Here is an 18,697-nt window from a genome sequence, read left to right on the forward strand (position 1 = left end):
TCATATATATATATTAAAATAGAGACATCAGTCTCCGTTCGTCACATGTCTACTCTACTTGTGAGACTATCCACCACACGTCTACTCCATCCACAGTGCTTCTCTCTTCGTCCCTCTCGCAAGAGGACTAAAAAAAAAATACTACTCGGAGTTCTGACCTCTGCCACGAATCGGATGGCGCCGGCAGTGCTGGAGACCTCCTCCACCTCCGAATCGAGTGCCCTGGAGGCAGTGGTGAGAGTGGTTGAGGGTCTGTAGGTGGCTGACGAAGTAGCGGAGGGCCAATCGGGGGGCTTCAAGGAGTGCGAGGAGGTAGATCAAGCCTTTGGAAGGCGGAAGGGCAGGAGAAGAGGGCAATGGGTCATTTACCTCGATGGTGGGGCAATTGAGGGAGTCGGAGGATGCGGAGGGGATGGCAGAGGGCAGCCATCGACGGTGGTGGAAGAGAGGGGCGAGGGGAAGAAAGGGATTCATTGGTATAAGGGGGAGGAGGTGGGATTCTAAGAGAGCAGCGGAGAGGCGGGAGAGGAAAAAATGAGGTGGGGAGGGGCAGAGTGAGGGTGCTGGTGGTTGGAGATGGAGCACTCGTGACGGTGGGGGGGTGTGGTGGGTGGGTGCCACATGCGAAGGCATCGAAAGGGTCATAGTCCACAGTCGTCATCATCAACAAAGGGAAAAACCACCAGGGGCATTGTGGATACTCCCACTACTCTCTGCCATAGCAAGGCCTTTGAGCCAGCCATAGCTTTAGATGTTTCCGTTAGTCCCACAGATCATCACGGATCATCATCTCTCTCCCTCCCTGCTTTGCCTATGAGTCCCCCTTCTATGATGATGCCGCCGTTCCAACAGTCAATTAGGTAGGAGCCAAAGAAGGCGAAGAGGGATTCGGGTGGTGAGGTGGAGAGAAGACAAGAGGGTGGGTTGGATAGTAAACAAACATATTCATCACAATTCTCAAACTTCAAAAGACTTTATATATAGCAAAAAAAAAATTGTAACTCTGATCTCCAACATGAAATTTTAAAAATAAAATTTTTATTAATAGATATTGAAAAAAAAAATTTTTCTTTATCAAATCTTTATTTGTTATTTTTTTAATAATAAAAAAATATTTTTTATTATTTAGAAGTAAAAACAAAATCTAAAGAAGGAAAAGAAGATGATGTGAAAAATAAAAGAGATGAAGGAGGCATAGAGGGATTTGGGTGGTGAGGTGGAGAGAAGATAAGAGAGTAGGTTGGGACAATAGAATGTGGAAATGACTCAACCTCCTCCAATCTTTAGCATGCCTTTGAGATTCAACCCTAGTAGATTGTTTGGTTGTTCCTACTATAATAGGATAATCATATCATGTTTTATTTTTTTTTTTTGTATGGATAATTATATCACATTTACTAAGAACCAGAATAGCATATATTTTAAATTTAAAAATAAAACTATTATTTAAAAATATTATTTGATAATAAATAAAAATATAAATTTTACACTTTATTTTTTATTAAAATGGAGAACAAGCGCGGGGTGAAAATTTACAATCCTTTGGATGAGGAAATGCTAAAAGTTCTAATGAAAAATTACAAAATATGACCTATCATATCAATTCTTAATCCATTGATTATATATGGAATTCGATGGCGGATGAGGCCAATGGCCTTGTGAATGGACTGCTGACTAACCATGTCCTTGGATACGATACGGGCCTCAAGAGTGAAGTCGAAGCACAGATCGCAGATGTATGAGTGGGCGCTGATACACTCGATTCAGATGAGATCCCGGCTTTCCAAGAATATCTTAAGCTCTATCATGGCAGCGAAAAGGGAGAAGAGAGAACAAGCTCTAGAGGTGAAGAGCAAAATAGATGGAAAGCTTGGATGAGGGTCTCAATCTTGGACATCTCGAAAGAGAAGAGCTCGGAGCCAGAGATGGTGGTGAAGGGGGTGTCTTGGCTAAGAAACTTGACGAGGCCCATGGCAATGGCGGTTTTGTTGGTGCTGGGCTGGCTAGCAAGGAGGATGGTGCAACTGACGATCTTATCCTTATGGATGAGTTGGAGGATGAGGCTAGCAGTCTGTCCATGCCCTTGGAGATAGTGCGGGCCTCCAGAGTGAAGTGGCCCAAGTCATGGATGTGTAAGTGAGCACCGATACACTCAATTCGGATGAGATTCTGACTCTCTAAGAGTCTCTTGAGCTCTATCATAGCAATGAAAAAAGAGAAGAGAGAGCGAGCTTTGAAGATGAAGAGCGAAGTAGAGCAAAATGAATGCTAATATAGAAAGAGGGTGAGGATTTTAAGAGGACTAAGCGACAAGAGGCCCATGAAAAAATTTAAATTAAAAAAAAAATAAAATAGCTTATAATCCATGCTGTGTATAAAATATATATTTTTTAATTAACTTAATTATTTTGAATGTACATAAAATAGATATTAATAAATTAATAAAATAAAATATTTTTTAAAAAAAATCATATCCCGTGCATGACATGGGGTTATAAGCTAGTATTTAATATAAGGTGCAAAATTTTAAAAATATTAATCTAAAACTTTAAAATCATTGTAATGTGCTCTAGCTCTCTATCTCCATTAGAGAATGTTATCACGTGAGAGTTACTTGATAATTTAATTTTTATAAAATTTCACAATCACCTTTCTATTAATATTCTTTTTGTTTTGGCAAGAATTGAAAGAAAATTGGAGGCAAGTAGTACTTGAGATTTATGTAAGCAGATAAATGACTTCATTCTCGAAGATTTATATAAATAGATAGATGGTAAAAGATAGAGCATTTTAAGATCCATACAAATGGATGAATAATAGAGAATGGAGTGCTCTGAGATCTGTATGGACAGATGAACGATAAAGGATGGAGTGCTTCGAGATTTATATAGATAAAGAAAGATAAATGATTAAGTACTTTCAGATCTATATAAATGGATGGATAATAAAGGATGAAGTACTTTAAGATTTATGTAGACAGACGGATAATGGAGGATAAATTACTTTGAGATTTGTGCAAGTAGGTGGATGATAAAGTATGGAGCACTTTGAAATCCATATAAATAGATAAATTATAGAGGATAGAATACTTCAAAATTTATGCAAAGTAGAATGATAGAGGATGAAGTACTTTAAGATCTGTACAAATGAATGGACAATAGACGATAGAGTACTTTAAGATTTATTTAGACAAATGGATAATAAAGGATTGGGCAGTTTTGAGATTTGTATAAACGAATGGATTACAGATAAATCATTTTGAGATTTGTACCGATAAATGGATCATATATAAGTAGTATTTGATAATCCAAATGGGATCACCACAGTGATCTAAGATAATCGATGATCCAAATCCTGTAGTGATCTGATCATCAGTGATTTAAGATCATGGTGTTCGATAGGCCATGGTTCGATGATTAAAGATGTTCTAATATCCATGAGTAACATGTTTGATATTCTATGAGAATTCAAAATTACTGATTATATAATTCCAAAATTATTCATAATATATTCCATAAAAATATATTTATTAACCATATATAATATATTATAAATAAAATATTAATATATTTATTAATATATTAATAATTAATAGATTCTATAAAAATATATTTATTAATCTAATAAATTATTAATTCTATAAAAGTATACTTATTATTATTATAGAATTAATATTTTTATTTATACTTATAATATATTATTTATTAATATGAATATTTACTTTAATTAGAAAAATAAGATAAATAGAAGTAATATATTGAATATTTTTATTATATAAATATAAAGTATAATAAGATATTTTTACTCTAATTTAAAATTATCATTGAATCATAATATGAAAATAATATGATTAATAATATATCATAAATATAATATATAATATCAAATATAATATAATATAATATATATAATATTGATATAATATATTAATGATGTATTGATGTATCAAATATTTTGCTAAACTATAAGATATTTTTGTCCTTATATCTCAGCTTAAGATCACTATTTGGGGGTGATTTGAAATCACTGTCACATAGGATCACTATAGTGCAATTAAATATGGTGATCTCATCACCTCCACCCATATGATCCTTGGTTTTGATTGGATCATCTCACACCAAATGCCCCCATAGAGCATCAAAGCCTGATCCTAGACCCACGCAAAAATCCCATGCACAAAAATGGCATGACAAAGAGAGGGAGGGGGCACCACATGTTATGAGTTTTTCTGCTTTAAGTCATTTGATGACTTAAAACCTTGGAACTCTTAGGTTTTTAAATCTATAAATAGGTCCTCTTGCAAAAGGTTTGATTCATTGAAAAATTTAGAAGCTCTCCTCTCCTCTCCACACCTCCTCCCTCTCTTCTCTACTCTCTCCTGTCCCACACCCAAAAGAGTTGGGTTGGTCCATCTGATGCACTCGAAGAGTCGAGTGCTGGTTGATCTACGTGAAGGAAGAAGAAGGCTGCGATCAAAAATTGATCGAGATCCTGTCAGAGATCTGATCGAAGACTGATCTAGAAGCCTACTGATCTATCTTGGTGAAGGCGGATCAAAATCGGAGAAAACATCCTAGTCCAAGTCCGAGTGGATACTTGTAGAGATCGGACACATGTGCAGCTTGACAGCAAACTTCAACTTCACGATCATCAGATAGCGGTGTATCACTATCCATGCAAAGATGATGATGCGATCATCATTGTTAAAATAATCAGTTTAAAATAGTTTTAAATTCTTTTGATCTTAGATACATGAACGATTTGGCACAGATCGAGATGCGATCTCAATCGGACCGCATGTTGGACAAAAATTTTTGAATTCTGTTGTACCTTGATTTAGTCAATCGGACGTGCGATCTTTGCTTCAGATCTTTGGGGTCGACTCACTAGTGGTGGAGGGGGACTCGATGATGGTGGTGACTTGGCTTCAAAGGGTTCAGATCCGTGCAGCTACTTCTCATCCCCTGGTGTGCGACATCCAGCGTTTACTCCAGGGGTGCCCTTCTCATATGATCCGTCATAGCCATCGTGAGGTGAATAGTGTGGCGGACTGGATGGCCTCATTTATTACTGTGATAGCCCGCCAGCCCAAACAAAAAAAAAAAAAATAGAAAACAGAGGAATTCAGAACCGGGAAGAAGACTCCCGATAGGAGTCTCCTTCTCCGGCTAAATCCGAGCAAGAATCGAACTCCTAAGACCCCTCGGAGTCCTAGGAGTTCCTATAAGAAGACCCCCTCTCTTTAGAATCGATCCATCGACTCTTTTCCCCTCTTTTTCTCTCCGATTTTCCCGAAGAAGAGCCGCGGGCACAGTTGGGTTCTCGCCGTATTTTCTCTCCGACGATGTCCCAAGAGGCCGAGGTAAGTTCTTCTCTTTTTCCTCCCTTCCTTCCTCTTTCCCCCGTGCGTTTGTGCGCGGTGGCCGGCGACGAACATCGCCGATTTTTGGTCGGGAAAAGACTCTGTTTTTGGGGCTTATTTTTCGTGAAATCTCCGGCGCCGGCGATCGGAATTGACCGCCGGCCCTGTTTCCTCCGTGACCGAGGGAGATGGCCCGTCGACCGCCGGCCTCCGCCGTGGCAGCAGCGGCCCGAACGGCCGTTCAAGGCCTGAGGACCAAGAGTCCTCTGTTCCGGCGCGGAAGAAGAAGAAAAGAAGAAGAAGAAGGAAAAGAAAAAGAAAAAGAAAAGAAGAAGAAGGAAAAGAAAAGAAAAAGAAAAGAAAAAGAAGAAAAAGAAAAGAAAAAGGAAAAAAAAAATAATATAATAATAATAAATAGGATTTTCTCTCCTCTCTCTTCCATGAAGAAAAAGAAAAGAAAAAAAAAGAGAGAGAGAGAAAAGAAAAGAAAAGAAAAATTATTAAATTAATTAATAAATAATGATATAAATAATAAAATATGAGAAAGAGAGTTTCTCTCTCTTCCCTCTCTCTTCAGCCTGAATTAGTATTTTTCTCTCTCTAGAATTAGATTTTCTCTCTCTACTTTCTCTCTCTAGAATCTTCTCTCTAGATTATCTCTCCTAAGATTTTTAGAATTTTGAGAAGAATGATGATGAATTTAAATGATCCTCGTGATGGATTTTTGATCTGTGATCGTCAGACGATACACCGACATCCACTTTGATCAGATCAGGTATTTTTAGATTTTATTTCTCATGATCTTATTGAATTATCCACATGATAATTTTAGCATGATTTGATCTGATCGATCAGAATTTGTTGAATCATATTGTCTGAAGAATTCAAGATGAGTTTTCTCTCTCTAGAATTTTCTCTCTCTAAAATATTCTCTTTCTTGATTGATTCTCTCTCTAAAAAAAAGGTTAGTGAATGAAGAAATTTCTTTTAATAAGTCTGATCTGATTCTAATGAAGAATCCTGATCCATGATTGTCAGACAGCGTACTGGCACCCACCTTAATCAGACCATGAATCTTTAGATTTGATTATCCATGATTCCGATCTAGCCATGATTTGATTTGATCATGTTGGTTTCACCGATTGAGATATTGGATCAATCGTAATGTTGGATTGTGTCACCTGATCAATTTGAATTGTACCTCATGAATTTTCTCTCCTCTGATTTTCTCTCTCCACTTGATTTTATGAAATCGATGAAGAAACCTCGATCCTATCACTTTGAATCTGATTTGATCTGATAGTCAAACTTTGGATCATTTAGGTCCTAATTAGATTTTGATTAGATAAAATTAGATGATCGGACCCAATCTAAATCGTTGAAATATGGTATTCGTATTCTTTCTAATTATTGAAATTGATTCTGTATAGGATTGTGGATGTTTGATCATGGGATATCGCGATATGATCTACGAACAGAATTTTTGGAAGAAAATTTATAGAATTATGTGGATTTATTGAAATACGTTTGAGGTAAGTAGTGTTTACTTTTACTGAATTTATCTGGTATATTATGAATTAAATAAATTTATGCATGCTTGTGATTGAAATTATTTATTGAAATAATTGTTGAAAATTATTTATGATTAAAGTTAATTGTAGAAAATTATTTATGATTGAAGTTATTTGTTGAGCAATTATTATGATGATATATGATCTCAAAGAATGTTATAATTGATTTGACTCGAATATCAATTAATTTTATTATTCTTGAAAATAATATATGAATTGGAAGACAATATGAAATTGACAACCTGACTGTGTTGAGGACCCCGCCAATGGGGGCATATACGTTGGCAATTGACTGTCCTGAGGATTTATGTCGCCAGTGAGACCAGCGACATGTCGCCAGATAGACCAGCGACAAAACCGCCAGCTAGACCAGCGGTTCCAAAGGACTTGGCTGCCAGATGATTCGCAACCCACCGCAAGCAGATACGCGGTATTATGACCCTACCACAGGGATAATGTGGTCATAGTCATGGTTGGTAAGAAGAATTTAAGAAATTGATGAATTTAAGAAGAAAAGTATAATTAAAAATTATGATGAATTGACTTTTATATATGATTGACAGTATGAATATGATTTCATGAAATTACATATTGATTTGTTATGCATAGTATTATTTGCCTGATTATTCAGTTAAAGGTATACACTGTTTACTGAGCTATTTAGCTCATGATAAGTTTTATGTTTTTCTTACAGATCCAGAAAATTAGCATGATGTGGAATTTCGGTTGGGAGAGCGATTAGAGATGGGGTTAACTCATTGATTTAGGATTTTTCTCAGAATTGATTCAAGACTTTTAGTTTTGTTTTAGTGTTGACTTTGTCAGACAGTTACTTTCTTTTGAACACTAAGTTTTGATTTGTTATTTGAATTAAGGTTTGATTATTGAATAAAAAAAAAAAATTATTTAACTGTTTGTGAAGATATCATGATGAGATGCCTTACATGCTTATGGGAAAAGTATTCTATAAGTATGCGGTGGTTGCCATGACCCTCGATTCACAATCTCGGGTCGGGGGCGTGACAATTAATATGGTATCAGAGCATAAGCGGATGAATTATGAAACCTAGAATCAGATATTGAATGGGTGTTAGTGGATAGACACCAGGGACATTATAGTGTAGATCTTTGATAATTGTAGTGGAAAAAATATTTATAAATTTTGATTAAACATTGAGACTATGTATGAAAGGATCACAAGAGATTATGATATATGGAGTTTGAAATATGATGGATGATCTATTGATCATTATATGATTAGTTAGATTCTGATTGAAAGTAATTACAAAAGGATTGACATAAAATTTTATTGTGTATTATGGTTATTAATTTGATCATAGGTTATTCAAGTGAATCGTAAGTTCAAATTCGATGTGAGAATAATACTATGATATTACTTTTAGTTGAGAAGTTGACTATTATTGACAAGATAAAGATTTGATAATAAAATGTTGTTCCAGGATGGACTAAGAAAAATCTTTTATGATGCATGATTGGAATATTTATCGAAATTGAATTTGGTATGTGGATTATATATAAAGTGGCATATTAGGATGAATGCATATTTGAGGATATTGCAAGGAAACCTATTTCTTATTGATGAAATCGATTATGAGGTTGTAGAATATTCATCATACTGGAATCTTTAATTATCATCCTTAGATCTAGAAAATAGATCTTATTATGTCTCTTGGAGACTACCTGATGTGTATGAAATTCCAATTTAAAGATTTCGTATCTAAGTTGATCAAGAGATTTTCTAATATTATTGTTGAGGTTGTTAATGAAAAATTGATATCTTCAGATTAAGATAAAAGATCTGAATTATATTTATTTCAGATTAAGGGATCCATGTGAATTTACAATTTAGAAAATTGGGATTTAGGAATTGATATGGAGTTCCTTTGCTTTTGTTAATGAGGTCCCTAATTGAATCTACTATTAAATAGAGATTTGATTTTTTTGAAGCTTATATGATTGTTATGAAAGGATATTTAATAGATATTGAAGATCCTGATGATAGAAATTTTAGAAAAAAAAAAATAATGATTTGAAATCCATATATATTCTGATTATGTCCAAATTTGGTGGAGCATCGAAGGATTTTCTCGTTGATTTGACTTATAAAGATTTTTGGTTTGAAAATTATCGAATTGAAGTGATATGAGAATTAAGATTTGATTCATATTGATTATAGTAAATCTATATGATGGTTTAAATATGATATTGGACTCAAGGGTTAATCAAGATTATTGTACACCAGTAAAAGTATGAAGGAGAATCGAAAGTTAATCTTTGACTTCAATTGAAATTTAAAATTTTAGATCTTTTCTATTGATAAGATAAAGAAATAATTTGATCAAACTTTTTTTTGGTGAACCTAAGAAATTTTGATTGTTAGATCAGAGTGCGTAGCGGAAGCATGGTAATCTGGATTACTTTGAGTAAGTCAAGAATGTTGACCCTTTGAGTTAAAAAAATTATGATAGATGATATGGTTTGATACAAGAAATTTATTGATATTAGAAAGAATAATATTTTAAAATTTTGAATTATTTTTGGATATCCTAATGTGATTTTTAAAAGTAGAGCTTCCACCTACTATGCTACAAAAATAATTAGCCTCCTAATTCTAGGATGAGTGGACCTTTGATTTTTGATTTTAGATTTAGAATATTTAGAGATAAATTTTCTCTATCCTAGAATTAAATTTTATAATTCTTTATTTACTAGAAAGAACTTGAGATTGTTTATCGAATGATGATTTTGATCTTAGATTATTATACTCAAATATTTATCTCCAGGGTATAATGAAATTTGAAGTTAGAATTTTTTTGATCATTATTATTTCTCTGACTGAATGAAAAAGATTGAGGTTATCTATTGATATTGACGATTGTTCTACAAAAGATAGATTGGAGTTATTCATAATTTGATAATGAATCGATTAATTAAGAGTTGTTAATGTTTAGATAAAGAAAATTGATATACTTACTTAGAATAGAGATATTGATTTTGATTATAAGAAAAATATAGTTTTGATTTAGATCAATTTTTGAGTTATTGATTTTTATTATGGAATGACTTAATAATAAAATTTGCTTCAAGAATTAGAATATTTAAAGAGTTTGAGGGTTTGAGTAAGAAAATTTCGATGACTAGAAATAGTGATATTGATTCAATCAACAATGGTGATATTGATCTTTATGAAATAACTTAATGATGAAGTTGTATCGAGAATTAAAATATCAAAAGCTCGAGAATGAGATTGAAATGATAAATCTTCAACCTTTGAAAGTACGAATAAGAGAAAATATTTTTGAATTTTGATTGGTTAGGATGTCATCATATGACTCATAGAAGTATGATTTCCTATCTTATGATGGGTTGAAATTAAGAGTGAGTAATATTTTGAAATAAAATGAATGATGATGATGAATGAAGTTCTTATGCAAGAATAGAGACATTGATCCTCTTCTATTCACAAGAGATAGATTTGATTTTAATTTAAGTCATGAGATATTGAATATGATTTTTTACAGGAAATGAGATCATAATTTTGAAATCTTGAAAATATTGAAAATCTTTGAGATGTTGATCTTGATGAATAAGAAAATGAATGGTTCCGTATCAGGTTGATATTAATGTATTGACTTTTTCCTTATGAAATGATTTAAGAATGAATTTGTATTAAGAATTAGAATTTTGAAATATTTGAGGATGAGATTCAAGTAAGAAACTATGAAGACTCAAGCAAGAAAAAATTTCGAGGATGAAATTTTTTTTAGAGGGGAAGATTGTGATAGCCCGCCAGCCCAAACAAAAAAAAAATAGAAAACAGAGGAATTCAGAACCGAAAAGAAGACTCCCGATAGGAGTCTCCTTCTCCGGCTAAATCCGAGCAAGAATCGAACTCCTAAGACCCCTCGGAGTCCTAGGAGTTCCTATAAGAAGACCCCCTCTCTTTAGAATCGATCCATCGACTCTTTTCCCCTCTTTTTCTCTCTGATTTTCCCGAAGAAGAGCCGCGGGCACAGTTGGGTTCTCACCGTGTTTTCTCTCCGACGAGGTCCCAAGAGGCCGAGGTAAGTTCTTCTCTTTTTCCTCCCTTCCTTCCTCTTTCCCCCGTGCGTTTGTGCGCGGTGGCCGGCGACGAACATCGCCGATTTTTGGTCGGAAAAAGACTCTGTTTTTGGGGCTTATTTTTCGTGAAATCTCCGGCGCCGGCGATCGGAATTGACCGCCGGCCCTGTTTCCTCCGTGACCGAGGGAGATGGCCCGTCGGCCGCCGGCCTCCGCCATGGCAGCAGCGGCCCGAACGGCCGTTCAAGGCCTGAGGACCAAGAGTCCTCTGTTCCGACGCGGGAGAAGAAGAAAAGAAGAAGAAGAAGAAGGAAAAGAAAAAGAAAAAGAAAAGAAGAAGAAGGAAAAGAAAAGAAAAAGAAAAGAAAAAGAAGAAAAAGAAAAGAAAAAGGAAAAGGAAAATAATAATAATAATAATATAATAATAATAATAAATAGGATTTTCTCTCCTCTCTCTTCCATGAAGAAAAAGAAAAGAAAAAAAGAGAGAGAGAGAGAAAAGAAAAGAAAAGAAAAATTATTAAATTAATTAATAAATAATGATATAAATAATAAAATATGAGAAAGAGAGTTTCTCTCTCTTCCCTCTCTCTTCAGCCCGAATTAGTATTTTTCTCTCTCTAAAATTAGATTTTCTCTCTCTACTTTCTCTCTCTAGAATCCTCTCTCTAGATTATCTCTCCTAAGATTTTTAGAATTTTGAGAAGAATGATGATGAATTTAAATGATCCTCGTGATGGATTTTTGATCTGTGATCGTCAGACGATACACCGACATCCACTTTGATCAGATCAGGTATTTTTAGATTTTATTTCTCATGATCTTATTGAATTATCCACATGATAATTTTAGCATGATTTGATCTGATCGATCAGAATTTGTTGAATCATATGGTCTGAAGAATTCAAGATGAGTTTTCTCTCTCTAGAATTTTCTCTCTCTAGAATTTTCTCTCTCTAAAATATTCTCTTTCTTGATTGATTCTCTCTCTAAAAAAAAAGGTTAGTGAATGAAAAAATTTCTTTTAATAAGTCTGATCTGATTCTAATGAAGAATCCTGATCCATGATTGTCAGACAGCGTACTGGCACCTACCTTAATCAGACCATGAATCTTTAGATTTGATTATCCATGATTCCGATCTAGCCATGATTTGATTTGATCATGTTGGTTTCACCGATTGAGATATTGGACCAATCGTAATGTTGGATTGTGTCACCTGATCAATTTGAATTGTACCTCATGAATTTTCTCTCCTCTGATTTTCTCTCTCCACTTGATTTTATGAAATCGATGAAGAAATCTCGATCCTATCACTTCGAATCTGATTTGATCTGATAGTCAAACTTTGGATCATTTAGGTCCTAATTAGATTTTGATTAGATAAAATTAGATGATCGGACCCAATCTAAACCGTTGAAATATGGTATTCGTATTCTTTCTAATTATTGAAATTGATTCTGTATAGGATTGTGGATGTTTGATCATGGGATATCGCGGTATGATCTACGAACAGAATTTTTGGAAGAAAATTTATAGAATTATGTGGATTTATTGGAATACGTTTGAGGTAAGTAGTGTTTACTTTTACTGAATTTATCTGGTATATTATGAATTAAATAAATTTATGCATGTTTGTGATTGAAATTATTTATTGAAATAATTGTTGGAAATTATTTATGATTAAAGTTAATTGTAGAAAATTATTTATGATTGAAGTTATTTGTTGAGCAATTATTATGATGATATATGATCTCAAAGAATGTTATAATTGATTTGACTCGAATATCAATTAATTTTATTATTTTTGAAAATAATATATGAATTGGAAGACAATATGAAATTGACAACCTGACTGTGTTGAGGACCCCGCCAATGGGGGCATATACGTTGGCAATTGACTGTCCTGAGGATTTATGTCGCCAGTGAGACCAGCGACATGTCGCCAGATAGACCAGCGACAAAACCGCCAGCTAGACCAGCGGTTCCAAAGGACTTGGCTGCCAGATGATTCGCAGCCCACCGCAAGCAGATACGCGGTATTATGACCCTGCCACAGGGATAATGTGGTCATAGTCATGGTTGGTAAGAAGAATTTAAGAAATTGATGAATTTAAGAAGAAAAGTATAATTAGAAATTATGATGAATTGACTTTTATATATGATTGACAGTATGAATATGATTTCATGAAATTACATATTGATTTGTTATGCATAGTATTATTTGTCTGATTATTCAGTTAAAGGTATACATTGTTTACTGGGCTATTTAGCTCATGATAAGTTTTATGTTTTTCTTACAGATCCAGAAAATTAGCATGATGTGGGATTTCGGTTGGGAGAGCGATTAGAGATGGAGTTAACTCATTGATTTAGGATTTTTCTCAGAATTGATTCAAGACTTTTAGTTTTGTTTTAGTGTTGACTTTGTCAGACAGTTACTTTCTTTTGAACACTAAGTTTTGATTTGTTATTTGAATTAAGGTTTGATTATTGAATAAAAAAAAAATAATTTATTTAACTGTTTGTGAAGATATCATGATGAGATGTCTTGCATGCTTATGGAAAAAGTATTCTATAAGTATGCGGCGGTTGCCATGACCCTCGATTCACAATCTCGGGTCGGGGGCGTGACAATTACTCACCACTCTTATGGAGCTTAGACTGATGTTTCTCTTTTACCTTTGTCTTTTCAGGATATCTTTCTTTCTGATCTTTTCGGTTATATTCATACTAGAATTGTAGGAGCGATTGTTTCACCAAAAAAGAAAAAAAAGATCATCCATCACCATCACAGAAATATGGCTATGCACGCATATACACATACATATTTATGCATGTATATACACAGTGTATGTGTAAATTGGTAATATTACAATAATTAGAGGGTCAAACACTTCATCAATGATGTAACTAGGATTCCACACATGAAATACATGCGGTTTTTCTTTCTCTTTTTGCATTTTTCAACCATCGAGACTGGGCAAGTTGGGCAAAATGTGAAGGTTTGTTTTTTTTTTTTTTTTTTTTTTGAGTCCCAAAAGCCTGTCCATTATCTATTAGTAAATTAGTGAATACATTCTTTTGCAGATTACGTTAGTTAACTTCCCAATCCGAAGATCCAGTTAGGAGGAGAGGGGGAAAAAAAAAAGAAGAGAGAGAGAGAAATCCATTTACTTCTAAGAGATGAAGAATATGTTCTAATAAGATAGAATAGGTGGGTTGCTTGGAATTTTAAGGAGGGTCAATTCATCAACGAATTCCAAACAGCCCGTAGCTTCTAAATTATAATTGTCTCAAAGCCATCTAAAATCGAAAAAATAACAATAATTCCTACAGGAGGGACTGATCTAATGGAGCTCACCTCCAGCACGTCTGAGACTAAGAGTTCTACATTGAGTTCGAGAATGCAGCCATTAAATAAATATAACTTGCTGCACATCCAAGTCAGTCCCTCATAGCTATCAAAAATCCAATCAACCTAAATAGACCTGTGCTACAACATTTTCTAGTCCATTTGAAAAATGTATGCAGTCCACTTGAGAGTCCAAGGGAAAACTCTCCATAACACATCCATGTATGTTGGCCTCAATCCCTTTTTTTTCGGGGGTAAGACGCACTGGTTTACTAAAATATAACCATGAACCGTTTACAAACTAAGAAACCACCCAAGTGTATTACATATGTGAGAAGAAAGAACCACAAACAACACAAAGGAAGACAGAATTAAGTACACAACTGGGCCAAAATGAGACCATCCAATAGTCTCCCATACAAAATTGGATCCATGTATCAGCACATTGGAAAACCTTGTAAGATAACAAAGAGACCTTGTTAGATATAAAAGAACTATCATTGAGTTATGATTCACCAGCCAGTGAGAAGGCCCATGAAGGTTGCACACAAAATTGGGAAAGGGTAACTGTAAACATATCATCCTTGGAGTAAAAGGAAGAAAACTTGTGTGAAGTAAACCATCCAAGAAAATACAGCTTGGGTGAAAGAACAGCTGAAGATTGAAGAAGGTAACATATAAGAAAGTGATATAGCAAGCATAAAGAAGCAGCTCAACATTAGATATAGCAGAAGAACAATCCATCCAAACCAAGGTGATAAAGATATTTGACATCCAGCAGAAGACATTCAGTATAACCACAACTTGAAACCCATGTATGAGGAAAAGTAGAGGTAAGCAGATAAAGCAAATGGCATAAGAAGCAATCAGCCACAGTAAGATTCTCCAAGTACACATCTAACATCAGATTATCGACTGAATCCTATTACTTTGGTACAATACTGAATCCTGTTCAATCTCTAATGAGACCAAAGGAGAGAAGTCAAATCAACCGAAAACTTTTGGAACAAAAATGTTCAAGTTGAGAGTTTCATGCTGCATCAATCATCAGCAGGGAAGTTGCTTCATGCACAATGATCCTTCTGTCTTGGAATGAACTTGACAGATGTTACCTCTAATAGACTTGATGGCCACAAGACCTTGCACCTTGAGTTTATCATATACTATAAAGCCTTGCACGATCTTCTGTTTGGTTGACATGCCCTTGAAAGCTTGTGCATGTAGAGCCCTCATAAAGCTGGTGGCAACATGACCGTAGAAATGTAAATAAATAAAATGTTAGGGGGAAAAATTGATTACGTGCCATCAGAGTATATGACAAGATTGCTAGATCAGAAAACAAAATACAAACTTGTGGTGTAACAGGATATAACAGGGACTTCACATAACCAGGGGTAGCTTGATATGTCACACAAGGATCAAATTGTCCTTAAGTGCCATAGACTATCTTTGGAACCTTAGTCAATGTGTTACTAGCGCAAACTGTAGGAACTAGTTTTCTTCAGTGTTACTAGTGCAAACTGTAGGAACTAGTTTTCTTCAATCTGATATTAGATTACAGAGGGGTCACTGAGCCCTTTAAGCAATGAAAAAAAATATGCAATCAATTAAAAAAAAATCAAAAGAAAGAAGAAAGGGAGAACAGATAAAATTGGCCAGCATAAGAGAGGGAAGTGTATGAAAGCTAGAAAGCAAATTAAATACCTCTGGGATGAAGAACTTTGGACATTCTTCAGCCTTGAATCGATCCAGGACATTGAGGAACTCAACATCCCCTTCATACCTCACCTCCGAGCAAAATGAGAGTTCTAAGATTTTCAGGCCCGCCACATGAGACTCAGAGAAAGATTTATTATATGGGTACAGAGCAATCTTTACAATGGTGAGTGATGAGAATCTTTCAAAACATCCGGATAATGAAGCACCGAGGTCCCCACATGAAGAAATATTGAGCTCTGTGACTGGTAGGTTTAACTTGAGAGAAGTGCAAAGTTCTTCAATTTTAGACAGTCCCATATATATAGTTTTCTTAGACGAGGAAATAACCGTGGCCTACGTACCTCCATCCATGCTTCAAATTCTTGCAAGTCTTGGAGTTTTAACTCCTCCAATGATGGAAATACATCATCAATGCTGCCATAGAGTTCAGCGCCAATTGTTTTTATCGCCGGCATCGCTTCAATGTGTAGTAGCTTGAGAGAGTGAAGGTGCCCAAGGGGTGGGAGGCTTGTTAACTGGTGACAACAACTCAGATGAATAGACTGAAGATGAATGAAGTTTTCTATCGGGTCCAACCAATTTGGAAACCCATGAATATCCCAGTCCTTAATTCCCAAGTCTTTGATATCACAACAAGGTTCCAGGGCTTCCAATAACTCTTCTAAGTTGCATGCAGTTTTGCTTTTTGAATATCTGCTGGATTCAGTCTTTGGCTCATCCTTTGTCTTGAAGTAAAGATGCAATCCATCAAGGTTTTTCTTTTCCTTTAATCCTGCATTCATTGCCTCTTGTTTGCTACTAACATTCTCAATATTTAAAATCAGTAATTTTCCTTGAAGCTCATTCAGCTCCTTTAATTCATCGATCCTGGGACCTTTCTTTTTCTTAACTTTGAATTCTTGCAGTTCTTGAAGCCCAGTAAGCTTTCCAATGCCAGATATCAGGGAAACCATCTTCGATTCTGCTGATAGATGTCGCAAACTAATCAATTTATTCATATTGTTAGGGAGCTTATTAAGATGGCACTGTCGCACCTCCAGTACTTGCAGATGGCAGAGGTTGCTAAATGACTTCGGCAACCAGCGTATTTTAGTGTTACTGATATCAAGATATCGTAGATGGGATAATCTACCGACAACATTTGGCAGATTGGTGATGTCGGTGCCACGATGAGATAAATCCAGTGTTCGCAGACTTTTGGAGCGTTTTAAAATGCTCTTGAGAACCTTATAAAACTCCTCTCCTTCATACGTTCCATAAAATAAAATGGTCCTCAGATTTTTCACCCTGCTCAAATTATGAAATGAATGCAGTCTTTTAGTTCTGACAGTCAAGTGCCGCACTCCTTGTGGAATTTCCTCCGTCTCATCAGTGATCATAAAGCACTCATCCAAAGAGAGGTACACAGCTAATTACCTAATTATATCATTCATAATATACTCATTGTCAGACATCTTTTGGAACAAACTCCTGCTTGCAAGTTCCTCCAATATGCCCCTCTCTGTACTCTCTAGATTTATAGTCTTCTTTTGTGGGATGAAACCCTGTGCAACTCACATATTTACTAATTGCTTTTCATCAAATATGTAACCCCTGGGAAATATAGAACAGTAAGCAAAGCATAGTTTCTGACTCGCATCAAGGTTTTGATAATTGAATGCCAGTGATGGTAGCACGGCTTCTAAAGCACTATCATGCTCCCACCATGCACTCTTTGAAATTATCTTCCAGTGATCTGAATCCAGATTGGAGCTTAACAAATTTCCCAGTGCAATTCCTGCCAAAGGTAACCCTCGAAGAATTTTAGATATTTTACTGGCAATTAACTGTAACTTTTGCCTTTTGTGTTCCTGAAGAGTCCTATGACCAAATGCAGATTGTATGATAAGTCTCTCATAATCATCTTGCTTGAGAACATCTAATTTTATAGGCTCCACAGACTGCATATTTTTTTCTACTTTCTGATGTTGAGTGGTGACCAATATGGTGCTACCCCTTGCCCCATATGCTAAATCATCATGCAGTTACGTCCAATGAGTTGACTCTACATTCCATACATTGTCAAGTACAATCAGAAACCTCTCATTTCTTACAAAATTCTTAAGGTTCTGAAAACTGTAATGCAAAGCACTTTCATCATAGTAATTATGATCTAAAACCAAATTTCTGTTCCTCGAGAAAATAGAAACCAACTTCTTTGCAATCTTGTAATATCAAGAGTGTCAGAAACATGTAACCAGGCTTTCAATGTAAAGTAATTCGTTTGACCTAGTCTTTCAAAAAGATTGCTTGCCATCTCGGTTTTCCCAAAACCGCCCATCCCAATTATTGGAATGACAACAATTCTTGGCATACTACTAGACCCCTCGTCGTTCAATAGCATGCTGACTATGCCATTAATCTCTCAGCTGCATCAATCATTGTCTCAATTCGTGACAGAACGAGTCTCAGGATCTCCAATCTATGGATTGCGCCTGCATATTGCTCCGTATTATCCTCCAAATAAAGTTTCACCCGGTCAATTGCCTTATTCAGAAAGGCAATTGATACCATCATTGATACCATCTCAGAAAAGACTCCTGCAAAAAAAAAAAAAAGAAAAAAAAAA

At 35.2% G+C, this 18,697-nt stretch overlaps 1 protein-coding gene across 1 annotated transcript; it reads right to left on the reverse strand.

The window, feature by feature from the left end:
* Positions 1 to 15,357: 15,357 nt before the first annotated feature.
* LOC105032262 (putative disease resistance protein At3g14460) lies at positions 15,358 to 18,472 on the reverse strand. Its single transcript, XM_073249085.1, is given in 6 exon segments — positions 15,358 to 15,405; positions 16,075 to 16,350; positions 16,353 to 17,376; positions 17,647 to 17,949; positions 18,169 to 18,293; positions 18,383 to 18,472. Coding segments are annotated over 6 exon segments (1,866 nt in total).
* Between the last annotated feature and the right edge of the window lie 225 nt (positions 18,473 to 18,697).

Source organism: Elaeis guineensis, chromosome 15, assembly GCF_000442705.2.
Source record: "Elaeis guineensis isolate ETL-2024a chromosome 15, EG11, whole genome shotgun sequence".
NCBI classification, from domain to species: Eukaryota; Viridiplantae; Streptophyta; class Magnoliopsida; order Arecales; family Arecaceae; genus Elaeis; species Elaeis guineensis.